The 26,531-nt window shown below is 45.4% G+C and overlaps 1 protein-coding gene and 1 pseudogene across 2 annotated transcripts in view; one reads left to right on the top strand and one right to left on the bottom strand.

The window, feature by feature from the left end:
* The first annotated feature begins 1,495 nt into the window (after positions 1 to 1,495).
* Positions 1,496 to 26,531, top strand: part of LOC120399378 (coagulation factor V-like) — a 66,065-nt gene continuing 41,029 nt past the window's right edge. The window contains exons 1-7 of one of the 2 annotated variants that reach the window (XM_039527584.1): positions 1,496 to 1,717; positions 5,048 to 5,139; positions 12,439 to 12,561; positions 14,490 to 14,702; positions 15,475 to 15,618; positions 16,172 to 16,393; positions 17,122 to 17,287. In XM_039527584.1, coding sequence (XP_039383518.1) covers positions 1,557 to 1,717; positions 5,048 to 5,139; positions 12,439 to 12,561; positions 14,490 to 14,702; positions 15,475 to 15,618; positions 16,172 to 16,393; positions 17,122 to 17,287 — 1,121 coding nt within the window. In that variant the 5' untranslated portion in view covers positions 1,496 to 1,556. The remainder of the gene's footprint in view (positions 1,718 to 5,047; positions 5,140 to 12,438; positions 12,562 to 14,489; positions 14,703 to 15,474; positions 15,619 to 16,171; positions 16,394 to 17,121; positions 17,288 to 26,531) is intronic. The other variant, XM_039527585.1, reaches the window with a different exon arrangement.
* Positions 20,895 to 21,526, bottom strand: LOC120399387 (annotated as a pseudogene).

Raw genomic sequence — 26,531 nt, 5'->3', positions numbered from 1 at the left:
AGACATTTTTAGACTGAAAACAAGATGCACATTTTAAGTGAAGGTAATTAACCACAGGAAAAACTTGCTAGAGATGTGGTGGATTCTCTGTCACTGGAAATCTTTAAATCAGGATTGTATGTTTTTCTAAAGGATGTGTTTTCATTCAACCACAGCTATTAGACTTGAAGTAGGAGTTAATTCAGGCAAGTCCTATGGCCTGTGTCTTATAGGCAGTCAGACTGGATAATGATAATGGTGCCTTCTGGCTTTAAAATCTATGCATCTGTGAGAGCCAGAGAATAGAACAGTACAGCATGGACAAGTTCCCCTCCAGTGCCCTGTAAATGTATCCCAGACCTAGAGTTGGTTGGTTGGTTACATCCAAAATTAATTTGGGAAAATTGCCAACATATTTTTGCTTCAAAGTGTTTTAAATTGAACCTAATTTTCTTTGTTTTTGTGGTTGATTGAATTTGTAGCAAAGACACTGTCAAAAAGATTATTGGAACTTTGCATTTACCAAAAACCTAAATCAGCTGTTTTTCTTTTACCAAAAAAAAACTGATATTGGGAGAAAACCAAAAAAAGTCAATAACTATTTTGATAAAATTTTTAATTTGTTTTCGATGTAAAAAAAATCAACCAAAAGTATCCAAAAAGGCATGAAAATGTTGATGTCAAATTTCAACAATGTCAACAAATTTTCACACAAGAAAATTATTTTAGAGACTTTTTTTCCCTTTTTTTTTTTACAAGAAAATGTTCAAAAAATTTCAGCCAGCTCACTCAAAGCTGAGGTAGAGGGACTCTCACTCTGGACAAAAGAGGAGTCAAGTCTACCTGGCTCCTTTGGGTTTGGCATATTGCCTGCTAATAAAGGGAGCATTTAATGTCAATTATCTGATTATGTGGATGCTTGTCGACTAGGAGCTCCCGGATTCTCACAGGCCACCACAGAGCTGTCCTGAGGTAGCAGCTGTCAGTTTCTATTAACCTAGACTGGATTTGAACTAGTACAAGTCTCTGGAGCCTATCAGTCCCCAGGTCCTGAAATATTTCTTGCTCTTTATCACCCAGCATGCCAGGTTTGCAGGATGCAGGATCTTTCCCCCTCAAAATTGGAATAATCCCTGAAATCCAAAGATGTATGGCATCCCTAGCCAGGTCCCTGCACCCAGTGCCAGCACTGCCCCTATGCTTCATCACCCTGCAAATCAGCCACATAAACTGTTTCTATTTGGGTTGCTGCCCCTAATACCCTACTGCCCTAGTAGGCAATGACCCAGCCAACCAACTCTGCCTTATGTGGTTGAGGCTGCTTGTCCTCTGTGCTTGGCTCGCAGCAGGGAAGATGTGGGGGAGGGAGGGAAAGGCAGCCTGAGCAGCTGTTTATCTCCCATCTGATTCCTGTCAGCAGCAGGAGGAGGTGAAGAGCAATGACCTGGGCGTCACTAGCATCACCACCACCTCTTGCATCACTAACCACAATGAAAGTATTTTCCCAGCAGTAGCAGCAAAAGCAACAGCCACTGCCTCATGTGTCTCCCAGTGTGGCATCAGCAGGAGCTTGCACCATGGGGCACTCCTGCACGTGCCTCCTTCTCTTGATGTTGCTTGGTTTGTGGTGGCCAGGTTTGGCGTGGCATCGGGTGGAAGCAGCTCAGGTCCGAGAGCACTACATAGCCGCAGAGACTACCAGCTGGAGCTACAGACCCCAGTCCAAAGAACAGTCCAGGTAAGAGTAGGAAGATGTGGAGGCAACCAGCCCCATCCTGGGCTGAAAGGGACTTGAGTCTCCTGAGGAGTTTGTGCACAGCTGGGCTTAGGGCCTGATCCAGCCTATAGAAGTTGATAAGAGTCTTTGCATTGACTCCAGCTGGATGAAGCCCTTAATTTAGTTCAATGCTATCAGCTGTTAAATTCACACAATGTGATTTTTTTTAGCAGTTTTTATTGATGCTATTTTGACAAAGGCAAACTTGGGCTCACACCAATCCTCCCAGAGGATTCAGGGGACCTGGGGAAAACAATTTCGGGGGACCCCTTCCATAAGAAAAAGTTGCAATACTATAGAATACTATATTATCGTGGGGGCCCCTGCAGGGCCTGGGGCAAATTGCCCCACTTCCCCTCCCCTTGCTGGGCGGCCCTGGCTCACACCCACGTCCTCTGTGTCCCCAAAACTCTCACTGGGATCAATCCGACATTGAGAATTTTTACATGAGTCTCACAAGATTTGGTGTGTTCTCACAGCTTCAGCTCCTGCGGCTAGGTGAAAACATCAGAATCTCAGCTTTCATTACAACAATAAAAAAAACGTTTCTGGCCTTCACAGTTGTGTAGAAAAGCTCAAAAGCCACAAGGCAAATAAAAAAACCTCTCAACATTATTATCATTTAAAATCTCATCATTTGGGGAGAAATTTGGACTTCTTTTCATTTGCTTTTTGGTCACACACTCTTCACATTTTGAAGTTTTCTCTGCAACCACTAGAAATCTACTGTTTTTTGGTTGTTTTTTGGTTTTTTGTTTAAGCTGAGATTCTCATGCAAACTTTTGATTCAAGTGACTGGGGCTTTAAGAAAAAACATCAAATGTCACAGAACTAACAACCAGAGTTGGCAATACTACATCTATTTTTAAATAAGAAAAGGTCCTTACAAAAACAGCATAGATTTTTTAAAATGTAAATGAATAATCTAGTTTACTTTCTTTATCGTTACTTACTAAGTATATTTCTTCAGCTGGGGTGATGAATACACAATAGTCAGTTTCACTTTCAGGTTCCCATGGTAGCATTGACAATTTTTTTGTGATTAGTATTATATTTGTGTGTGTCTGTGTGGTTTAAAAAAACAAAAACAAATTAAAAGTACCAAAAAGTAAATGACTTACAGCTCATATATGCTGCAGAATACTACAGGCTTCATGGGATCTCCAACAGAATTATGCAATTTTACAACTCTTCAAAGCTGCAAGAACAGACAATACAAAACCAGACAGTACTATATAGGCATAACACATTAGGGTGGAGGTGACAATTATAATATAGGAGACCTATGTGACTAGGGAGAGGAGGGAAGGACCCAGGAGGGAAACGGTGGAGTAGTTAGGTGGAATGGAAGTCTGAATGTTTTTTATTCAAATATATCTAGAGGACCCAAAACTTCTTTGAATGCATTTAATTGATCTCTAAAGTGATAACCTATTCTTTTATTGGCTGTTCACTCAGAAACAAGTTGGTCCAATAAAAGATGTTATCTCACCCACCTTGTCTCTCATATCCTGGGACAAATATGGCTACAACAACACTAAAAACAACTCAGGTCTGAATACGCAACTGCTCTATTTTGGGCATAAGCTTACGCTTCCATTTTGTTTAAAAAAATATTTTTTTAAAACAAAATCTCATGTTTTTGAACATTTGAGGCTGGCAGTACTGTATATGATATAACCAGGTGTAATTTTTCAGAGCCCCCTGCCCTCCAAACATACACCGTTTGGGCTTGCATTCACATGTCCATGACGTTTCCAAGCTGCTCTTCAGTTTCTTTTTTGCTAGATATATGTCTCCCACTCATCTGTGTATAGAAACCAAACTGGCTAGAGGTTTCGCTCTGTTTACACACCTGGCTGGTCAAAGATTATTTCTGGCTGTACATTATTACTAATCCTGGCAGAAAGGTTTCAGATTTTTGAAATTTCAATTAAACATTTTAATGAAAAAATGTCAGGTTTTTCTAATGATCCTTTTGTAATAACTTCCTTTTTCCTACGCCTCAGGGTCGATCAGGCATGTTCCATCTAACATCATTACACGAGGTCACATATCACCTTCGTGAGTACAAACTGTTGCAGGGAAAAACTCCGCAGTGAGCTCCATAGATCAGAGCCTTCTCTTGCTGCAGTCAATGACAAAATTCCTGTTAACTCAGGGGGCCCAATTCTGCTCCCCATGGAGTAGAAACCTGTGGCGTTTCTGCCTGATTCTTTCCTTGCAGGAGAGTGACTTAGGGTAATCCACAGCCTTGCAAGGCAACAGATCTGCTCTGAACTCAAAGGCTGGATCCTGAGCCATCACTATGGGCTGACCTCCCCTTCATCCAGCTGCCCTGCCTCCCTGTCTGTGCAATGTCATCAGCTTCCCCCTACCAAGCCTGAAAGGAAGATAGGAGACTTTGAGGGGGAGTTCTTGCTGAACCCTCCCTGCAATAGCTACCAAGAAATCTACCAATCAGCTAGGGATGCATGACACAAAATGTAGCTGCTCTGCCCTTCCAACCTTCGTTTCAGCTCAACACCTATCGTCCAGCCACCATGTGCTCTCTTCCTTTTGCCTGCTTGGGTTTCTTCTACAGCACATAGCATGGGATCCATTTGTGCAAATACTTTTATGAATCAAAAGGTAAAGACAGTTGCCACATTGCGCAAGAAGCAGTTTCCTGAATGGTTTTGATCTCTGGGCTGCCTTATAAGAGGCCAGTTTGCTCTTTCAAAGGGGAACAAATCACATTTTCTATTTTACCTAAAAGTCACGGCAGTTACAGATAATTGCCACGCGGAATGATTGTGCTGAGATCATTGCAGGTGATCTTGAAACTGAAGCACAGGGATGGGGGATCCGGGTTCTGCTCCCAGCTCTGCAATACACATCCTGTGTGACTTTGGGCAGGTCACTTCAGCTCTCTGGGTTCCTGTTTCCCCAACTGTGAAGTGAGTCAACTAATACCAACCTTGCAGTAGAGCCAAAAGGAGCTACAGCATAGCAAAAGGTGGTTACTTTATTAAACTGTATCACAATAGTGTCTAGAAGCCCCAGCTGCTATCGGCGGCTCCATTGTGCTAAGTGCTGAATAAACATGTAATAAGAGAGTCCCTGTCCAAAGAGCTTATACTCTAAATGGACACAGGATGGGAGGGGAAACAGATGAAATGATTTACCCAAGTGAGAGCCAGGAATAGAAGCCAGGTCTCCAGAAGCCCAGTCTAGTGCCCACTCGACTGGACCACACTGCATAGCTAAGAAGCTTTACATTTAATTTATTTTTTATACTTCCTATTGCAGATTAGAGAATTCTGAGCCTGTGTTTAAGAAAATTGCCTATAGAGAGTATGAAGCAGATTTTCAGAAAGCAAAACCAAGAGATACTTTCTCAGGTAAGCAGAAAATAACTGTCAAAGCCAGTGTCTTCTATGTGCAGGAAAATGTGCCTATATTTGTATACCCATCGCCAGCATATACTGCAAGCCAAGCAAATAGAGAGAGAATTTAGGTAGCTCTTCTCTATAGCGCAGGAGCCGAAAGCCCCATCCCTTAAAAATATTGGCCTCCATTATCAGTATTGATTAAATTAGAGAGGGTTCAAAGAAGAGCCACAAAAAGGACTACAGGGTTAGATAACATGTGATTGAGTTCTCAGAGTCTGTCTATTTAGCGTAACAAAGAGAAGGTTAAGGGGTCACTTAATTACAGTTTATAAGTATCTACATGGGGTGCAAATATTTAATCATGGGCTCTTCAGTCTAGCAGAGAAAGGTTTAACAGGATCCAATGGTTGGAAGTTGCAGCTAGACAAATTCAGACTGGAAATAAGCTGTACGTTTTTGACAGTAAGAGTAATTAGCCATTGGAACAATTTACCAAGGGTTGAGCTGGGTTATCCATCACTGGCCATTTTAAAATCAAGACTGGGTGCTTTTCTAAAAGATCTGCTCTAGGAATTATTTTGGAGAAGTTCTATGGCCTGTGTTATACAGGAGGTCAGACTACATCAGCAGTTCTCAAACTGTAGTTAGGGACCGCAGAGTGGGTCATGACTCCATTTTAATGGATTCTCCATGGGCTGGCATTAGCCTTGTTGGGGCCCAGGGCCAAAGCCAGAGCCCTACTGCCCAGGGCCAAAGCCCAAAGGCTTCGGCCCTGAGTGTGTGGGGAGGCCCTCAGGTAACAGGCAGGCTGACTCCCTTGGGATTCAGCTTTGGTCCCCCCCACCAAGAGCAGTGGGGCTCTGGCTTTGTCCCCCACGCCTGGGGCGGCAGGGCTCAGGTGGGCTCAAGCGAGCTCAGGCTTCGGTCCCCCCTCCGGGGGTCATGCAGACATTTTTGTTGTCAGAAGGGGGTTGCAGTGCAATGAAGTTTGAGAGCCCCTGTGCTAGCTGATGACAATGGTTCCTCCTGGCCTTGGAATTCATGGATCAAAAGTGACTAGTAATTGGAGTGTTTCCATTTTGGGGTCACTGATTTGAGATGCCTTAAGGGGGGCTGATTTTCTGAGTAGGGTGGACTCAGCACTTTTTGAAAATCAGGCCCCTTTACAGTATTTCAAACTGGGCACCCAAAATCACTAGCCACCTTTGAAAAGGTAAGTCATTGACTGTTTGCAGCTTCATAACCAGGAGATTTCCACTGCCTTCCTTATTGTGTGTTTCCAAGGTCATCTGTGTGATGGGTCTGTATGTGGTGCCATTGCTGGCCAGAATACAGGCGCACACTATTGCAGCCTTTGCAGAATATATGGGCACCCATTTTTGGAGGCTAGTTTGTATATTTCCAGAGCTTGAAAAATGTGGGTGTTGCTCCCTTCACTTCCACTGCTATCGATCTCCCACACGTGTAGTGCTGTGCAAAACAGTCACACTGATCACACTCAATCCTCCAACCCCAGGCTCTGTCTGACACCATTTGCCATCCTCTGCCTGGGCTCATGATGGATCAGTGCACAGCTGCAGAGGCTCCCCCCTTAGTACTCCCCATTATGGATTCCATCACTCCTCCTGGAAGAAATCTAAGGTCACCAGGGTGACAGGTTCTGGGGCGTATTAGCGGGTGGGGTGGGTTGCTGTAGGGGGGTAGAAGTGGAGTAGTGGCTTGGTGGGGTTGTTCCCTTTTACTTGGGTTTTCAAGCAAGCCTGCCTGGGGGACTGCACCCCTGAACCTCCACTATTGATTTTGGATAAGTCTTGGAACACTGGGGAAGTTCCAGAAGACTGGAAGAAAATTTTTGCCAGTATTTAAAAGCATAAATGGGCTGACCAGATTGCTGGCGTCCAGTTGCCGTGATCCAACCTGCAGGGTCGAGTTTGTGATTAGATCCCTCCCGGGCTGACAGTGTAGTCTCTGGAACTCATCCTCCCTTCTCCTTTGGCGCCACTGACTCATTTCCTCTCTTTCAATAACACAGCAGGAAAGGAAGTGAGTAATTGGCTGGTTGCTTGTTAGACAGGGCCAATCATTACAAAGTGGGGAGCAATGCACTCTCTCTGTAAAGCAATTTGTAACAAGGGAGGAAGACTGTCACAGATCTGGTTGGGCTCCCCCTGCTGGCCACCCACTAGACTGCTGTGAGGGGAATCCAAGCCTCTGGATCCCTGGATATGTTAAGGCTCTGGCCCTGAAGAGAGTCTAGCCCCTGCCCTGATCTTGGAGTCCCCAGACACACACTCAGGGTGCAGACTTTCTATCTGGCACCTCCTTATGAGAGCTGGAACCCACTCTTGAGCTGCCGAGTCCCTGGGCACAATGGTGACTCTTCAGTGTACTCAAATACCCCCTCTCCCTACACTCCACTCCTCCAAGGTGAAAAGCTTCCGGTTTATAGTTTAACAGGAGGCATGTGATAATTGTGAAGCAGATAACACACTCTCACGCTTTGCACAGAGCCTAGCACAATTGCTCTTTTACTTAATCACATAAAGCACAAGACAATACAGATCATATAGAACGCAAGAACCATCCTAATCACAATGCGCCTCACTAGCTCACTCTTTCCTTGGGAGTCCTTGGAGGGACACCTGTATCCAGGAAGGTAGACAGGCAGGGTTTCCCCTGCCTCATGCAGGCTGTTATATGCTGGGTGGCTCATCCCACATGGAGTTTCCTTCCCCCAGCCCCTGTGACCTTGCTGTCTCCTGCACAGTGCTTCCCCTTCTTGTGCGTCTCTCTGCATTGATATGCCCCCTTCCAATACTTGGCTTTCTTTGTTCTATCTTTTGCTAAGTTTTCCTTGTTCCATAAAAGCCCTCCCCTCAGACAGGATGGGTAAAACTGCCTTTTCCCTAGGATGCAGTCAGTGGGTGGAGTCAGGTGCCACTCAGCATGAGTGAGGGTATCAGAAACTGGCCCTATCTTTATTAATTATAGAAAGGTCTAATCAGTTACACCTGGGCAAAGTGGGGTGTAAAGTGTTAATCTGAATTCTCCATTTACACACATCAGTAAGAGCGTTTCACACCCATTTTGCACAGGGGCAAATGACTAAACAAAGGCAAAGCAGTGGAGAATCAAGCCCTGGGTATTTACAGGTAAATGTCTTCTAGTTAAATAAAAAGAAACCACCTTTGCAAGGGCTTGATCCATTTTTGCATTAATGTTAATGGAAAAAATCCTTTTGACTTCAGTGGAAGATGCCTCAGGCCATCACTACAATACCTTTCTTACTTACCCCATTTCCACAGCATGCGTTCTGTGACTGAAGGATCTTTTTTTCCCTGATTGTGGGTATGTCTACACTGCACTGGAAAGTGTGATACCAGCACAGGTAGGCATACCCTCGTTAGCTTAATCTAGCTAACATGGCTAAAAGTAGCAAAGAAGATGCAGGAGCATGGGCTTCAGTGTGGGCTCCTCCTATGTATGTACTAAGGGTACGTCTACACTACGGGACTATTCCGAATTTGCATAAACCGGTTTTGTAAAACAGATTGTATAAAATCGAGTGCGCGCGGCCACACTAAACACATTAAATCGGTGGTGTGTGTCCACGGTCCGAGGCTAGCATCGACTTCTGGAGCGTTGCACTGTGGGTAGCTATTCCGTAGCTATCCCATAGTTCCCGCAGCCTCCCCCGCCCCTTGGAATTTTTGGGTTGAGATCCCAGTGCCTGATGGGGGAAAAATTATTGTCGCTGGTGGTTCTGGGTAAATGTCGTCAGTCACTCCTTCCTCTGGGAAAGCAACGGCAGACAAGCATTTCGTGCCTTTTTTTCCCTGGATTGCCCTGGCAGATGCGATAGCATGACAATCATGGAGCCTGTTTTGCCTTTTGTGACTGTCACCGTATGTGTACTAGATGCCGCTGACAGAGGCGATTCAGCAGCGCTACACAGCAGCATGCTTTTGCTTTTGCATGACAGCAGAGATGGTTATCAGCCATACTGCACCATCTACCAATCCATAAATTGGTAAAAAGATGAGCATGGCTACCAGTCGTTTTGCACCATTTGCTGCTGTCATAAGTGCTCCTGGCTGCTCTTAGCCAGGGGCGCAAAAGCCAAAGTTGGGAATGACTCCCAGAGTCAATCCCTCCTTTTTGGTATCTAAAAATAGAATCAGTCCTGCCTAGAATATGGGCAAGTATACTAGAGAACCACTGTATCAGAGAGCACAGCTGCTCTGTGTCAGATCCTGCAGAAATTATGAGCTGTATGCTATTCACAGGGGGTGCTCCTGCAACAACCCCACCTGTTGATTCTGTTCTTCCCCCAGCCTTCCTGGGCTACTGTAGCATTGTCCCCCCACTTGTGTGATGAAGTAATAAAGAATGCAGGAATAAGGCACAGTGACTTGTTAGTGAGAAATGAGTGGAAGGCAGCCTCCAGCTGCTATGATAGTCCAGACAGAACAGTAAGGAGTGTGGAGGAGAGGAGCCCAGCATCCCTCTGCTAGTCCAGGGGCAATTGAATCTTTTTTTTACACATGAAGGGTGGGGGCTGACAGAGCTCAGCCCCATGTTGCTATGACGACGATGGTTATCAGCCATACTGTACCATCTACCAGGAAAAATTAGGGCCAGGCACCCTTGATAGACCTCACCGATGCTAGTCTGCATGGTTACCAGTCCTTTTGCACTGCCCCATGTGCCAATAGGCTGATGACGAGGACGGATACCAGTCGTATTGCACCATCAGCCACCCATGGCGGGGGGGAGCAAGGATGTTGGTGTTGAGTGCTGCAGCATCGGGTCTATCTGCAGCATTCAGTAAAGATAGGGTGACATGTTAAAGAGTCAAGAGAGGATTGTTTTCCCTTTCACTTCTGGGGGTGGGGGGGGGTGCGTAAATTGCCGAACTATGCCCTGACCCACCGCGGACACTGTGTTTGACCCTAGAAGCATTTGGAGCTCAGCCAAGAATGCAAATACTTTTCGGAGACTGCAGGAACTGTGGGATAGCTTGAGTCCTCCAGTCCATGAGCGTCCATTTGATTCTTGGGCTTTCCGTTACGTTTGTCACACAGCAGTGCGCTGAGCCCCTGCTATGGCGTCTGTCTGGAGATTTTTTAAAAATGATTTTGAATTTCGTCTTCTGTAACGGAGCGCTGATAGAACAGATTTGCCTGCCCTTACAGCGATCACATCCGCATGGTCCATGCGGGAGCTCTTTCTTTATTTTGATTTTTAACTGCATCGCCACACGTGCTGATCTGAGCTCCACACTAGGCAAACAGGAAATATTCAAAAGTTCGCGGGGCTTTTCCTGTCTACCTGGCCACTGCATCCGAGTTCAGATTGCTGTCCAGAGCAGTCAGTGGTGCACTGTGGGATACCGCCCGGAGGCCAATACCATCAATCTGCGGCCACACTAACCCCAATCCGATATGGTAATACCGATATTAGCGCTACTCCTCTCGTTAGGGAGGAGTACAGAAACCGGTTTAAAGAGCCCTTTATACCGATATAAAGGGCCTCTTAGTGTGGACGAGTGTGGCGTTAAATCGGTTTTACGCTCCTAAAACCGGTTTAAACGCCTAGTGTAGACCAGGCCTTACATTGTTAGTCTGCACTGGTGCATCTTTTCTGCTCTTCTTATCTGTGCTATCTAGATTAAAGCTAGCATGGGAATGCCTTGCCAAGCTGTGACGATGCAGTTCTGGCGGGACCCAACTGAAAGTGCCAATTCAGGACCAATTGCTTAAACAGGGCCGTTACAGCCCAAGGCTGGGGTTTTTCTACCTCTAAGGCAAACTAAACCAGCCAGACAAAGAGGACTTTAGTCTCACCCCACTGGCTAACCACAAGTCACACAAGCAATTTCCTTAGGCACTCCAGTCTCCCAGTATCACCATCAGTGCCACTCGTCCTGGGGATGAATGCTTATGAAAACCAACACCCCAATAAAAGAAAAAAGGTTCTCTCGATCCCAAAGAATCAAGCCCCAGACCCAGGTCAATATACAAATCAGATCTTACCCACAAATCACGCTGTTGCCAATCCTTTAGAATCTAAAATCTGAAGGTTTATTCATAAAAGGAAAAAGATATAGATGAGAGTTAGAATTGGTTAAATGAAATCAATTACATACAGTAATGGCAAAGTTCTTAGTTCAGGCTTGTAGCAGTGATGGAGTAAACTGCAGGTTCAAATCAAGTCTCTGGAGTACATCCACTGCTGGGATGGGTCATTCAGTCCTTTGTGCAGAGCTTCAGTTTGTAGCAAAGTTCCTCCAGCGGTAAGAAGCAGGATTGAAGACAAGATGGAGATGAGGCATCAGCCTTTTATAGTCTTTTGCAGGTGTAAGAACACTTCTTTGTTCTTACTGTGGAAAATTACAGCAAAATGGAGTCTGGAGTCACATGGGCAAGTTCCTGCATACTTTGCTGAGTTACAAGGCATATCTGCCTTCTCTCAATGGGTCAATTGTATAGCTGATGGTCCTTAATGGGCCATCAAGCAGGCTAGGCAGAGCTAACACCAACTTGTCTGGGATGTTACCCAGAAGCACAGCACAAATTTGAAATATAGACAGTATAGAGCCAATACTCATAACTTCAACTACAAAATGATACATACATATAGACACCACAATCATAACCAGCAACCTATAACCTGGTCTTAGACACCTTATATGACCCCCTTTACATAAGATTTGGTGCCACTACAGGACCTTGGTTGCAGTCATGTTCTATTTGGTCCCAGATTATATCAATAACGTCACACGAGCTGCAACTGCATGTCCCACTGCAGTGGAGACATACCTTGTGTTGTGAAGGCTGTTGCTCTGGATGTCACATTAAACACTCCCTGACTTCTGTCTGCTTTCCTAAAACGATGCTTGTACTCGTGACTAATTTGTAAGGGGAGAAATCCCTTCCCCAACCTTTAAGCTGTCTGTTCACAAAACTTTCCATAGCCGGAAAACAGCCTTCTCGCTTCATGTGCAGAATTTTCCTATGATTTTCAGTGTCCTTTGCTGAATAGATCATTCACAACCTTATTTACATTGGGTCCCATCTGTTAGATCCTTGAGTGCCTTTCCACCATCCAGGTATCTCACAGCTAAATCACTGGATAGGATTAATCCTTATTGCACTGGCATTAAATCCTATGCCTTTATTTTGTGCAACTTGTCCTTTAACAGGAGTTCACGCTCCCACTCAGGAGAAGGTGACTCTCTCCCTTTCACTAAGATGCACCATTTGATACTCATTTACTCTTTTTATTTTTAATGCTGAATTTCTGCAGGACTTCTGGGACCAACTCTGCGTGCTGAAGTGGGAGACACTTTAGTAGTTCACTTTAAGAACATGGCCAACAAACCGCTGAGCATTCACCCACAAGGCATAGCTTACAACAAACTGTCAGAAGGTATGTGCTGTAAAATGCCATCTATTCTTTTTTTCTACTCAAGACTATATAATCTTAGATAGAGAAGGGCCTAAAACCAAGTCCAGGGTATGGACACCATCGACCTTTGATCTTTGGATCTGAATCTACATTTTGTGGCCCAACCTCATCTATTATTACATCAGCCATGTGACAGCCCTGTTGTCTGAGATGTGTATACTGCTGGTTGACTCTTCCCTTATGCTGGTGACATAGCTGTTTTGCCAAAGCTGAGAAGCTGGAGAACAAAGGTAACTGCTCAATTAAAATACCCGCCCTGAAGAAAGGGAGGAGGGAAGTTGTCAGCTGCTGCAGGCTGACACAAACTGACTGGCCTGGTCTACACCTAAAATTTACTTTGAGCTAGCTACATCGCTCAGGGCTGTGAAAAATTTCACACTCTGTACAAATAGTTAGATCAACCTAATCCTCACTGTAGGTGCAGCTAGGTCAATGGAAGAATTAATCCGTCGACCTAGTTACTGCCTCTCAGAAGGATGGACTAACTATATTAATGGAAATCCCCTAGTGTCAATAAGGAAGCGTTACACTTCAGCGGTACAGCAGCAGCACCGTAGCTGTGCTGCTCCAATGCAGATGTATCCAGAAGAGAGTCAGGGGCAGCAAGCAGGATGTAATTTGGTCCCCAAGAAAACATGGGCTCCAAGGCTACCTAGAGGCTTGAGGGGAATGCCTAGGGTAGGTAAGACAGTATGTGTATAGCTCTCTTATTTTCAATCTGTCTCTCTCAGTGTAGCGCGCCTTTCGACAAACAAATCATACTTTGTTTTGAAGAGGTTGCTTCTGTGTCACTGTGTACTACCACTGACCACAGGCTTCCAAGGAGAAACTCTTGCAGGTGCCAAGCCGTTGGGCTTGCTAGATATCATGGTTGGCAACCAGGCAGGTGTGATCCAGAGACCAAGTCGGGGAGTGGGTGGATCAGGGGATCTCACCCCAAAAAGAAGTGGAGGCACAGCCCTGCCACTTGAAAGAGATGCAGTCAGGGGACTGGAACAGGGTCTCAGAAGGGGTGGCCTGCCCAGGGACTATGACAAAGGGTATTTACTATCTCCCAGTAGGAGCTCAGCTTCTTGCAGGATCTGGCCTTTGGCTGTCAGTTCTTAGAGGCATGGTACTAATATATCCTGCTGGTTTCCTAGAATGCCATAGAGACTAAATCAAACTTGAGTAAAGCTATCCATTTAAGACAGTGCCAGTCTATCCTGCCAAATGATTTACCAACATCCATTAATAAAATTAAGGATGGAATCCAATTTGATGTTAACTTCTTCTAACTGGCACTAAATCAGCTAGATTGCATAGAGCTGCAAGTGCAACAAGGGGGTAGAAAATAGAGTGGTGAGGGAGGAAATGTTCAGAAAATCCCCCCAAAGACTGATGTTCTGTGACCTTTGAATTCAGTCTGTGGCTGTTTGTGCACTAAATGAACTGCACAGCATTGTCCTGCCTCCTCACACGCTGTTGACTCCAAACAGTTACAGTGTTTTCAGAAAGCACCTTATCCTAAATGTTGGGAACTATCTTCCCATACAGTAAATGTTTAAATGTGTGTGTTAAAGAAAATGTATTTATAGTCTTTCAGTTCCAAGGCTTTAGAGTTCAAGGCATTTGCCACTATTGGTAATGGGTTATTTATTACTTAATATGTGTCCAATTTGCACTTTGTGTCTCATTTTCACCAGTGCACAGTGAATGTAAACGGTAGCATTTTACCCTCCCTATGCACTGGTGTCAATGACGGCACCATTGTAAAGCTGGTGCAGATGAGAAAAGAATCAAGCTCTCTGTGTATGGATGGCAAGAGTAGTAAAAACCCTGTGCACACATTCATCAATCCCTCCCTCAATGCCACCTCTACCTCCCTCTCTCGACTTCTACCTACGCAGGTTCCTTGTATGCTGACAGAACATCTTCTTTTGAAAAACTGGATGATTCTGTGCCTCCAGGCCTGGTGTATAAATACACGTGGGAGATCACAGCAGAAATTGGGCCTAAAGAAGCCGACCCTCCCTGTCTCACCTATATCTATTACTCACATGAGAACATGGTGATGGACTTTAACTCCGGTCTGATTGGAGCATTGCTTATATGTAAAAAAGGTACTAAAGTGCTTTCGGTAGACAAAAGCTATAAAATGTCAGCTGGTCTACTGTTTCAGTGGCCTAGCGCATTCTGATAGTGTCGTTTTCTGTTATGGTAACGATAAAAACTAAAAAACATCAAAATCAAGCTTGAAGATTGTATCATAATGTGAGAAGGCATTTCATTTTCCTCTTTCCTTCTCGTGTTTCTGTGCAGGCAGTTTAGAGGAAATTGATTTTTGTTTCCTCTGTCTTTATTTTAGGCCTTTGGGTTACAGTGTTCTGCACTAGCTGTAATGCACGCTAGTTTCTTGAGTAATTCTAATTGTAGGTAGGGCTGGTAACACCGCCTTATAGTAAAGTTGCCTGACATTTCCCATTTTGAGACCCCCAGCTTCGATTGCTTATAACATTGTCAAACGTTAACTGTTCAGGCTGGAATTTACCATTCCAGGTGTCTGCCTCGGATTGAATTATTTTGGAAAGTTGTAGCCAAAACTGTTTCCAAGAACGAGGCTAGGAAAAAACACTTTGTTTTGCCCATATTAAAAATGCTCCCTGTGCTGAACCTGTTTTGTGGATGCTAGAGGCCTTCAGTCTCCAAAGCTGCCAATCCAGCACCTTTCCCCAGAACTAAATTCACCTCAAACACATTTTGAAAAAATGTCCTATGTGGCCAGGTGCAGCTGGCACGTGCGGCAAGCTCATGGAATAGATCTGGATGCCTTTTAGTTGATGTGAGCTGTTTTTCTTTTTGCCCTCATCTGATACCTCCTGTTTCCTCCCACAGGAAGCCTGAAGGAAGATGGGACACAGAAGCTTTTTGACAGAGAATATGTGTTGATGTTTGCTGTGTTCGATGAAAGCAAAAGCTGGCAAAAATCAACCTCTCTCCTGTACACGATTAATGGTTACGCTAATGGGACGTTGCCAGGTACTGTACGTACTTGTGGCATCCAGCCAGAGTCCACAATCTGTGTCTTACTCCTCACTGCAGTGTACACTAGTGAGCTGTAGAAAGCAAACAGAAGAAGTAGAGTGGCACAGCCTCGTGTATAACCATATGATGAGCATCTGGTTCCACCAGGGAGCATGTGTGCACTCCCAACCACCACCACTTTCCCCTGCAGTCTGACCTTGGTGCCGAGAGCACATGGCTTCCAAGGCCGTGGCTGTTCGTGCAGAGAGAGAATTAAATCTCTTCCTGCCACTCGCTGGATAAGGAGTGAGGTTTTTCAAATGCACCTAAGTGAGTTAGGCACTCAACTGACTTTCAATGGGATTTAGACTCCTAATCCACTTAAGTACTTTTGAAAATGCCACCCATGGCCTATACAGTATCCATCCTAGACATGGCCATCAAGATGTCAGAGAGACTTGATTGAAAGTGCCGAGTGGGTATTTTTACCTGCTAGTGGGAATTAATTAACCATCCTGTGATTCTGGGATGATTCACCTGTGTTCTTAACCCTGCTGTTCTGTTTCAGACCTAGGAGCTTGCACATATGATAACATTAGCTGGCATTTGATAGGAATGAGCTCCAAACCAGAGATATTCTCCATCCATTTCAATGGGCAAGTCCTGGAACAAAATCGTCGCAAGGTCTCGACCGTCAGCCTTGTGGGAGGTGCATCGACCACAGCAAACATGACTGTGAGCCAGAAAGGAAGGTGGCTGATATCTTCTCTTGTCCAGAATCATCTGCAAGGCAAGGGAACATCTGTTCAGGAGGCAGTTGTTCAGTTGCAGAGAGTGTCATACTTGTCTCTTCCTCCTTATCTCCTAAAGTGCTGCTAACTTTGTCAAATGTGGTGGCTAATGCATTTGAGATCATCCCAGGAAATCAGTGGAAACAGGGCATTTTATTTGAATTAGGGTTGCAAGATGAGGCTCATTAGGATTACTGCTGCAAAGGGGCTACAGGGCAACAATGAATCTAACTCTTAGTTTTTAATTCTTTGGGAGGTGCTCAGATGAGCCTCATTATAAAAAACCTGGAGACTGACCAGCTCTTTCAGGAGAAACGGAGAACTTTTGCAGTTCAGTGGGCAAAAAATCTTTTCTCCTCGTCTTTAATGGTGGATGTTAGTTTCCCCCTCGAGTGAACAGGTCTCTGTTGTAATGGATCGGTGGATTCCCTCTTGTGAAAGGTTGGAGGGCTCATTTAACAGAAAAGGGGAAGTTCTTGTTGTCAGTAAGGCTGGTATTTTCAAAGGAGGCGAAGCGAGTTAGTTGCTGAGCTCTCATTGACTCCCACAAGCCCCTTTGAAAATACCACCCTTAGTGCCTGCACTCTTCTTTTTTTCCCTTTTGTTAAACCTGAATAGACTCAGGTCAGTGAGTGAATGTTTTCATGCATCCTGAGCTGATGGGTTGTAGGAATGCACTGTTCATAGGACTAACAGTAACCATTGTACTGTGTCTCTCTTCAACCAGCTGGAATGCACGGTTACCTCAACATAAAAGAACATGTGGGGAAAGACGTGCTCAAGAAGAAATTATCCTTTAAGGAACTGCGTATGATTAAGGACTGGGAATATTTCATTGCTGCAGAAGAAATCACCTGGGATTATGCTCCAGAAATTCCAGAGACCATTGATAGGTAAAATGGTGAACTGTACCCTGTTGATGAAATATTAACTTGAGGCAGCTTAGGAAATGCGTTCTATCGTGTAGAGTCCTAGCCCTTAAGAACTTCTTCTGCATATTTTTCACAGGAACTCAATCTTGTAGAACAGGAGGAATGTTAAAGGGAGGGTTGCATGGTATTTATAGAATACATTATATAGTGCATGGTTTCTGAAGGCCTCTACCAGGCTGAATAAGTGAAGGTGTCAGGCTCTGGGTTCTAGGTGGTCAAGCCTGGTGTTTGGAGCAGTATTCGAAGCCGGACATAGAGTCGGCACAGGGCAGTGCTCAAACTAAGGTCCGGGGACAGGCGGAGGGTTAGAACCAAGGTCAGAGTCCATTGATGAGCCCAGTCAGGATCCCAGTCAGATACCAGAAGCAGGCCAAAGGTTGAAGCCAGGTTGGAGTCAGTCCAAGGGGGTCAGGAGGTGGGTACAGGGTTAGAGCGGGTCAGGAACATGTCTGGAGCAGAGTCAGAGTAGGGCACAGAGAAGACTGGAGCAGGCTGGAACAAATCCCGGGCAAGGCTGGGGCCGGAACAGGGACAGGATCAAGGGCAGGCTGGAAGCCTAGGGAGTCTGACACTGTGAGGCAGCAGGAGGTTTCCTAGGTGAGTGGTGCTGTTGCGCAGACTAAGATCCATGTCTATGCGACAAAATTATGTTGACCTAAGTTACATCAGCAAACAGCCGCTGCAGTAATTACATTGTTTTTACGTGTCCACACTACGCTCGTTTTGTCGGCGGTGCGCGTTCTCACAAGCAGCGCTTGTATCGATGGAAAACGAGTCACGCGGGGTGACTAGGAACACGATTTCAACGTCCCATAATGCAGTGTTCTCCATCCCATAATTTCATCTGCATGCCATAATGTTCTGTGCCTCTTTTCAAAATCCCCACAAACCTGTGCATCCCTCCTCACTGTCCACTATCTGTGTCAGAAGCAAGGATCCTGTACAGCTCTGCACTGTTGTGATGAGTGTTGTGAGAATGGCATGCCTGATCCTGCAGTATTTGCAGAGCCACCAGAGAAGCTGCAGGGAACATGACAATTTCTTGGGAGGCTAGGTTGCTCTGGGACATAGAAAGAAACAATTCAAGTTGTTGATGGCATTGATGATGGAGCTGGAGGTGGGCCGGAGAAAGAAGCACTGATGGGTGGGATCACATCAGGTTTGGGAAAATGAGCAATGACTGCAGAAATGACTGCAGAACTTTCAGATGTTCTTGGATCTATGTGCCGAACTCACCCCAGCCCTCCTGCGCAGCAACACCAAAATGAGATCTGCACTGACAGTGGAGAAGTGAGTGGTAATTGTACTGTGGACACTTGCAATGTCCAACTGCTACCGATCACTCGGGACTCAGTTTGGACTTGGAAAATCCACCAAGTTGCCAAAAATAGACGTTTATTCCATACCTATGCAAATAGAAAACAAAATTATAATTGAATAAAACTTAAATAAAGGGAAAAGAACTTTTGAAGGGGAAAGAACAGTCATTTCCATTTCAGAAACACATACACCAACCGGGTCTCTCACAGGTCAGTGTACGGGCAGCTGTGATTGTCTAGGATGATGTGGTAGGATAGTGCAGTGGCCCCAGAGGTCCCAGAATACAGTTCTATATGGGCTGCAGAAGGAGGTGAGCACAAGATGGTTGTTGCATCGCAAGAGCAGGAACGAAGTCCAAGCAGAGAGAGAGAGTGTGTGTGTATGCATCCATCTTTATTCATTCCCAGCATGCTCTTATATACAACATGATAAGCAATCACAATTGCTAATTAGTTAATTAAACCCACACAGCCGCAGCTGTAACTCATAGGGTAATTATCATTCTACACACCTGTCTACCTATTCACAATTAGCTGGCCAATGAGAACAAGCCCAAAGCCAGCCCTTCACACACAATTCTCAATCCAGAAGCCTTCAGCATCTCACATTCAATCCCACATCTCCCCCCTTTTTGTCTTAAAAGGAGCGCCTTAAAAGAGGCATGAGCACATTCAATAATAGCGTGTAGTTTGTCTGCTTCAGCCTGAAGGGTTTGGACAAGCAGTTCTTTGGCTTGTAGCTCCTTCTTAATTTCACTCAGCTCAAGAACCGCAGCTCTATAATGGTTATGTGCTGCATCTACTTTGGCTGCCGCAACCTGCTTTTGAAGGTTATTAACGTTTGACTTTTCTCTTTCGAAGGCAGTCTGTAAAGCTTGAATATTTAGGACTGCTTGAACCCGGAGATTCAGCTGCACCAGGTCTGCCTCTCTCTCTGCTAGTACTGTTTCGAGGATGTTGCTGTGCTCAGCAATGTTAGACTGACCAAAACCAGTGAGCTTCCCTGTTCATGTTCCAGTTTGAGGGCCAACTTCTTGTTTATTTCTTCCAAAAGTTTTATCTTTCTCCTAGATTCTCGCTCCTGGCTGGTAAGTGAAATTACTTCTTGCAGCTCTTTCTCCGACATCATCTTACTGTGGCTACCAGCCTGCAGCTCTCTCTCCAAAGCTTGAATCCAGTCATGGGAAGCCTGGTTAGTTCCTCCATCAGCGAGTTGTGCATCCCGGTCTTTTGCACTGACTGGAGGTGGCTTTCTAACTCCACTATCTGCTGGTGAACCTGGGATACTTCCTTCTGAAGTCTTGAGCATTCAACATCAATGGACTGCTTTTCACTTCGAAGTTTCAGTAACTCCCGTTTTAATTCTTTCACTTCCATGGCCACCAGCTCATCATATTGAGTCTGTAGGTCATTTAGGGACTGCTCTTTGGTGTGCAATGATTCTTGGGTTAAGGTGAGCTGCTTCATGAGCACTAGATGCTCTTGCTGTAAAGATTCAAACTGTAGATCTCGCTGATGCAGAATCAATTTAACCTGTTCCAGTTCTTGCTCCAGTGTTACTGCAAAATCAGCCATTTTCTGAAGTTGTCTTCTCTCATCCTCAAACTCCTCCAATCGTCTCTGCGGTGAGCCATACTGGACTCAGGAGAAAACCTTCTTATCGCCCTGAGCCACTGATTTCCAGAGCTCACAGCCCAACCGCTCCCAAACAGTATTACTACTCGATTGAACGGAAAGTCCCCCTCTTCGTCCCCACCGCAACAGGCGGGATAACGCATCAGAGGGGAACTTTTCTCCCCACCGCTCCGTGATGCGTATCAAATCTGCTGACGCAGCAGTTCCCATATTAGCTGCTCACTTCTTGGTTGTGCCTCCCTTGTCAGATGCCCTGCGGCTCCCAGCCACTTGTCAGGTACGCCTCCTTTCCCCAGCCGCCCAGCCGCTTGTCAGGCACGCCTCCCTGATTCCGCTTGTCCAGGTACCCCTCCTGATTCATTTGCGTCTCCCAGCCGCTTGTCACTCTCGGACGCCCTGCAGCTCTCAGCTGCTCGCCGACGCCGCAGCTCCCAGCTTTGATGCGTTCTGGAACCAGATCTTGACCTGTACCGCTGAGCGTGAGGGCGCCGTCAGGCTCATGGACTTCTTGCAGTGGAATTCCTTCTCCAGCTCCAGCAGCTGCTCGCTTTTTTCTTTTTGGGACTTCAGGTGCGTCCTTCTTTTCTTTTATCAATTCAGGCCACCTACACTATCTTCATTCAAGATTGGCAACAGTGGTACTAGTACTTATCTTGTTTTAGTTCTGTTTGCCTTCTTGATAGTTCACGATTTGTCTTCTAGTGACTTCAGTTATGGGTTTAGTTCTCTTTGCATTTCATTCATTTCCTTTGCCTCAGCCTTCTCATACTTTCCTCTCCTTCTCCTAGTGATAACCAGTACAATAATTCCAGCAACAATTGCTAGTACCACCACTACAATGGCTGCAATAATACCAGCAGTCAGACGTTTCATGGAAAACTCTGGGGGCTTTTCATCAACATAGTAGATTAGAGCTTGATCAAATTTTAGAGGTTCTTCACTGATGTTTATCTGTAGTGTGAGTCACCTTTGACATCTTTTTCAAAGTAGTAAGCCACGTCAGATATATCCACACTCTTGGCAGACTTCTGGGAAACATTTTGTTTCAGTTCAATAGTGATATAAGGTTTTCATACACAACATCAGTTATATACTCTGGATTCAGCGAGTAACGCTCCTTAAATTCATTTTTGATGATTACCTTCAAAAGAGAAGCATCCACAGCTGTACTTCTCTCACTGTGTTTTGTTTCAATGATGATCCAGCTTGTTCTGACTAGTTCACTGCACTGTAAGTCTGTATCACATCGGGGTCACCATTTGTTGCATCGCAAGAGCAGGAACGAAGTCCAAGCAGAGAGAGAGAGTGTGTGTGTATGCATCCATCTTTATTCATTCCCAGCATGCTCTTATATACAACATGATAAGCAATCACAATTGCTAATTAGTTAATTAAACCCACACAGCCGCAGCTGTAACTCATAGGGTAATTATCATTCTACACACCTGTCTACCTATTCACAATTAGCTGGCCAATGAGAACAAGCCCAAAGCCAGCCCTTCACACACAATTCTCAATCCAGAAGCCTTCAGCATCTCACATTCAATCCCACAGATGGTTCAACCTGAAGGTCAACGAGAGTCTGCAGCTTGTCTGTTTGCTGCTTGAGAAGCACTAGCATCTCCTGCTGCACGTGTCCTTTTCCTGCACCTTTCTCCTCTCTGCTCTATTCCTGGCCTGCTGTCCGCAAGGGTGAACATCCATGTCCCGTGCTTGGTATCCAGAGCAGCAGAGGCTTGCAGGATCTCTTGGAACATTCCATCCCTCGTCTTCCTTTTCCTTCTTCTTATATGGCTGAGCTGCTCCGCTGCTGTGGATGGAGAGACCCCTCCCCCCCAAGGCCACATTTCCAACTGCAAAGGGTACAATGCACAGAGGTACTATTGTGAGTGTGTTCACGAAGTAAATTGAAACTGGGTATACTGAACTCACTCCCCTTCATCCACACAAGTTGCAAGCACTAGATTCTCATTTTTCCTTGTGATTGATATAGCCTGGCTGCAGTCCAGTCATGGTGAGTACAACCATGAAGGGAAAGGGATTGGGGTGGAATGAAGGGGGATAGCTCACAGGCACGAGTGTATGCATATAGGCAATTGAATGGAATACTAGAACTGTTTTCCACAGGCGGTGGTGATTTTAACTGATCTCTCACTCCTGAGGGTAATGGAGGCTGGAAGGGAACAGATCCTGCAGGCGTCTGGCTGCAAACGAGGGCCATATGCTGCCAGCCTGTGTGCTGCAGTGGTTCTGGCTGAAGTACTGTGCTGACTGGCATAGGAAAGTGTCCTACTGCAGCGGAAGAAATAAGGAAGCCCTCCCCAGAAACCTTTGGCAGAGGATTGCACACTACATCCAGAGAAGTTTCCTCACAATCTCTATGGAGGATGCACAGGACATCCTGGTGCGCACAAACTGCTCTGCAGGGACCCTCTGCCTAACTCTAGAGGGGGATGAAAAGCAGATAGCAACTCTGCCTCTATTGGTTGCTTCATTACCTCACCTAGCATTGTTTAAAAAAATAAATCAACAGACGTGTCCTGCAACTTTGGGCATTCCATCCCTGCAATTTCAAAGCAAACTGCATACTTACAAGACATTCCTTCCCCGGCATCAGGCTTGCCTGTGTTGGACAGCAGGGACTAGCTGGACTGTGCAGGACTCAGAAAACATGTCCTGGCTTGCTGCACCGCTGGATACCTGTTCCCGTACTCCTCCTCCTCCTCGCTGTTCAAAATTACAATATTGATGCAGACAGTAAAGGCAAATTGCCCCGATTTGTAAACTGCCTGTTCAGCTATTGCTGATTCCATGTACTGTGGAACTGTGATCAGTGTTGACTCTTAACTGAAAAATGTGGCCTTGGGAGGATCTCTCCATCCACACCAGCGGAGCAGCTCAGCCATTTAAGGAGGAGAAGGAAGCTGTGACTCAGTCTCCTTTAAAGAATCCACAGGGCTCTTGAGGGTGGTGGTGGGTTCTCCACCGAGGGTAGCACACAGCTCTTTGTAAAAGCCTCAGGTCTGCAGCTCCACACCAGAGCAATTGTTGGCCTCCCTTGCCTTCTGGTAGGCCTGCTGCAGCTCCTTGGCGTTCGCACAGCACTGCTGTGGGTCCCTTGTGTAGCCCTTTTTCTCTCAGTTTGAAGGACATGTTCTGTACTATTCAGATCTAATATTATTTGAAGCCCCCTTTGATGATTCCATCCTAAAACAGAAACTCCCTTTTGGGCTACATAGATTTTTTTTTCCCTTTGGGATAACAGCTTTTGTACTCTATGGTAGCTGTAAAATAGTCACTGATTGGGATGGGAGACCCACCATAGCCTCTGGGGTATGTCTGAAGCATGCAACTCAGGTTGGGAGTTGGCAAATAGCAGAGTGTAGAGCTGGTTGGGAATAAATAATGTAGATTTAGGAGCTTTGCAGGTTTCAGACTGTATTAACCTATAGGCTGGAAGACATCTGGTGTTGCAGAAAGCGACTTAACACGGTGGATGGTGCTTTCCAATTGTCAGGCAGCTTCTGTGGTTTTCCCCAAGGTAAGGCCTTTTACCATGAGGCGTTGTTCACAAATCTTGGGGGACCTTGTTGTATTCATGACAATTTGATCTCTGGTCATTTCATCTGTTAAGTTGATGAATTCATGCAGCCTATTCCTGGGCAGGCCCCAGGTCAGATAACCCCAAGGCACAGGTATTTCACTCTCAGTGCCAGAGCCTCAAGTTAGGCCTGGTGTACATTACAGAGGTAGCTCAATGCAAGGAATCTTATGTTGACCTAACTATGGAAGTGTCTACCCTTAAATTTCAATCCCGCCGATGTAACTGCTATGCCAACTAAACTCCATCTCCATGAACGGTGTAGAGTCAAGGTTCATGTAGTTAGGTTGATGCAGTGTCAGCGTAGCACTGTGTTACTTACATCAACTTAATGGCCTCCAGGAGGTGTCCCACAATGCCTTTCTTGACTTCTCACCGTTTTGAACTCCACTGGAGGTGTTGGATCTCCTGGATCTGTGGGGAGAAGAGGCTGGTCTGGAACAGCCCCAGTCCATCTGTAGAAACTTAAATATCTACGAGCAGATCACTTAGGGTGTGGGAATCGGACTTTGCAGAAGTTTTCACAGATACTGCAGGTGTTGCACAAAAGTTCAAGCACAAAATGCAGCTACAATATAATGTGATGCCTGTAGAACATAAAATGCAAAACATACCAGTTGCAGTGAGACAACCACTCGAGGAGATTCTGAAGTGTCGTAAAGCAGATACAATTGAACCAGTTGATTCATCAGAATGGATTTCTCCTATCATTCTCACCACGAAGCCCAAGGGTGCTATCCACATGTATGTGGACTTGAGAAATTTAAACTCCAATATAGTTGTATATTGTCATCCTCTATCCAACATCAGTGAAATGCTGCTCATCTTGAAGGAGGCAAGAGTCTTTATGACTCTTGATTTATGCTCCGCTTACCACCAGATCCCCTTAATAGAAAAATCCTGCAAGTACACAGCTTTCATCACTTCAGAAGGTTTTTTCCAATTCAAAAGGATGTTGTTGTTTGGGGTTAGCCTCTGCAGCACCAGAATTCCAGAGAATGATGCACGCAATCTTTCACGAGAGAATGGGTGTTACTTACTTTCAAGATGACATTCTAGTGTATGGTAAAGATGTATCTGAACATGATGGCATGCTAAAAAAGATTCTAGAAAAACTTTGATACAGATTTACCATTAGCAAGAAGAAATGTCAACCCTGTACCAACTCTGTGACATGTCTAGGACATAGAATCTCTCAGAACGGCATACAACCAAAACCAGACATAGCGAAAGCCATTTGTGATGCACACAGCCTGACAAAAAGGACAATCTTCCGTCCTTCTTTGGATTATGCAAATACCATTCAAAGTTTATGAAGAAGTTTGCTGTGAAAGTAGTTCCATTGTGTCATCTCCTAAAAAAGGACATATAAGGTCTGAATGGGTTGAAGTGTACAAGAACAGCTTTAACCAGATCAAATATGCAATGTCCACCATCCCGGCTTTAAGCCCTTTTGATTCTGTGAAACAAACAATTGTCACAACAGAAACTTGTGAGTAAGGTCTTGGTGCTGTCTTGACTCAGTTTAAAAATGGACAGGAGTCACTATTGCATTTGCCTCCAGAATCCTGACTGATTCTGAAAAATCTTATTCTTTCATTGAGAAAGATGTTCTGGCATGTTTCTGGGCAGTAAGCCGCTTCAGAACTTACTTATGGGGTGGTGGGAGATTTATCTTAAGATCTGATCTTTCAGCTTTATTCACCACATGAGGTTCTGGAAAAGCAACTCCAAGAATTGCCAAATGGGCCACCAAACTAATGGACTTTGATTTGCTGACAGTGTATCTTCCAGGCGTCAACAACACCACTGCAGATTCTGTCTCGCCTGCCCATACCTTCCCATGAGGGTGCAATAGAGAAAGATGATGAAGAGATTGTCCTTGCACAAATTTATGCTACAACTCAATCTCAGAGTGGGTAACAGCCATGAGAGAAGACAAGGTACTTCAGGACTGTGATGGGGTTGCTGTACTCACCGCTCGATGGTGCCGCTTCATGGCAGTCCTGGGGATTAGCTCAGTCAGGCCAATGCCCCTCCTGGCAATTACACCCTGTCAGTTTCTCCTCTGCAACTCCCCCCACCCCCCGCCCTTCCAGGAGCTGCAGCGTCCTCTTTGTGACTCAGCCCTCTGGCTAGGTCACTATTGTGGTTTCCCCTTCTAGGTGCTGGAATGAATCAGTGTTCCTTCCTGCTCTCCAGCAGTCTTCTGCTTCATTAGCTCACGGTGCCACTCCTGCAGTGGCTGGTGGGGGAACCTGGGCCCATCCTCTTCTTCAGGCTCCAGCTCTACACAACAGCCAAGATCAGTTCCCTGCACCTTGCTGCCTTTCTCTGAGCTGCTTCCATACCTCCTGGCCTGCCCCCCTCCTCCTGGGTTTGCCAGTTTCTTCACTCCCTCCTCCCAGGGAGTAACCATAGGCTACCTGCTTCTGTAGCCCCAGGGAAGTGACTGCACATATCTCCCTGCTAATTTTCTGTCTTTTGTAGAAGCCCAACCTCTGTCTCACAAATGAGCTTCTCTCTGATTAGTTACCTCCAACCCAAAGCTCCCTTGTTTGCAACCTAATTAGCTGATTGGGCCCACCTGACCTAATGCAACTCTTGCAGTTCAGTGTGGGGTGCACACCCCATCACAAGGACCTAAAGA

This window comes from Mauremys reevesii, linkage group 1 (genome assembly GCF_016161935.1).
Source record: "Mauremys reevesii isolate NIE-2019 linkage group 1, ASM1616193v1, whole genome shotgun sequence".
Classification (NCBI taxonomy): domain Eukaryota; kingdom Metazoa; phylum Chordata; order Testudines; family Geoemydidae; genus Mauremys; species Mauremys reevesii.
The sequence above is the reverse complement of the archived record's forward strand: the minus strand, read 5'-3'. Positions and strand labels throughout refer to the sequence as shown.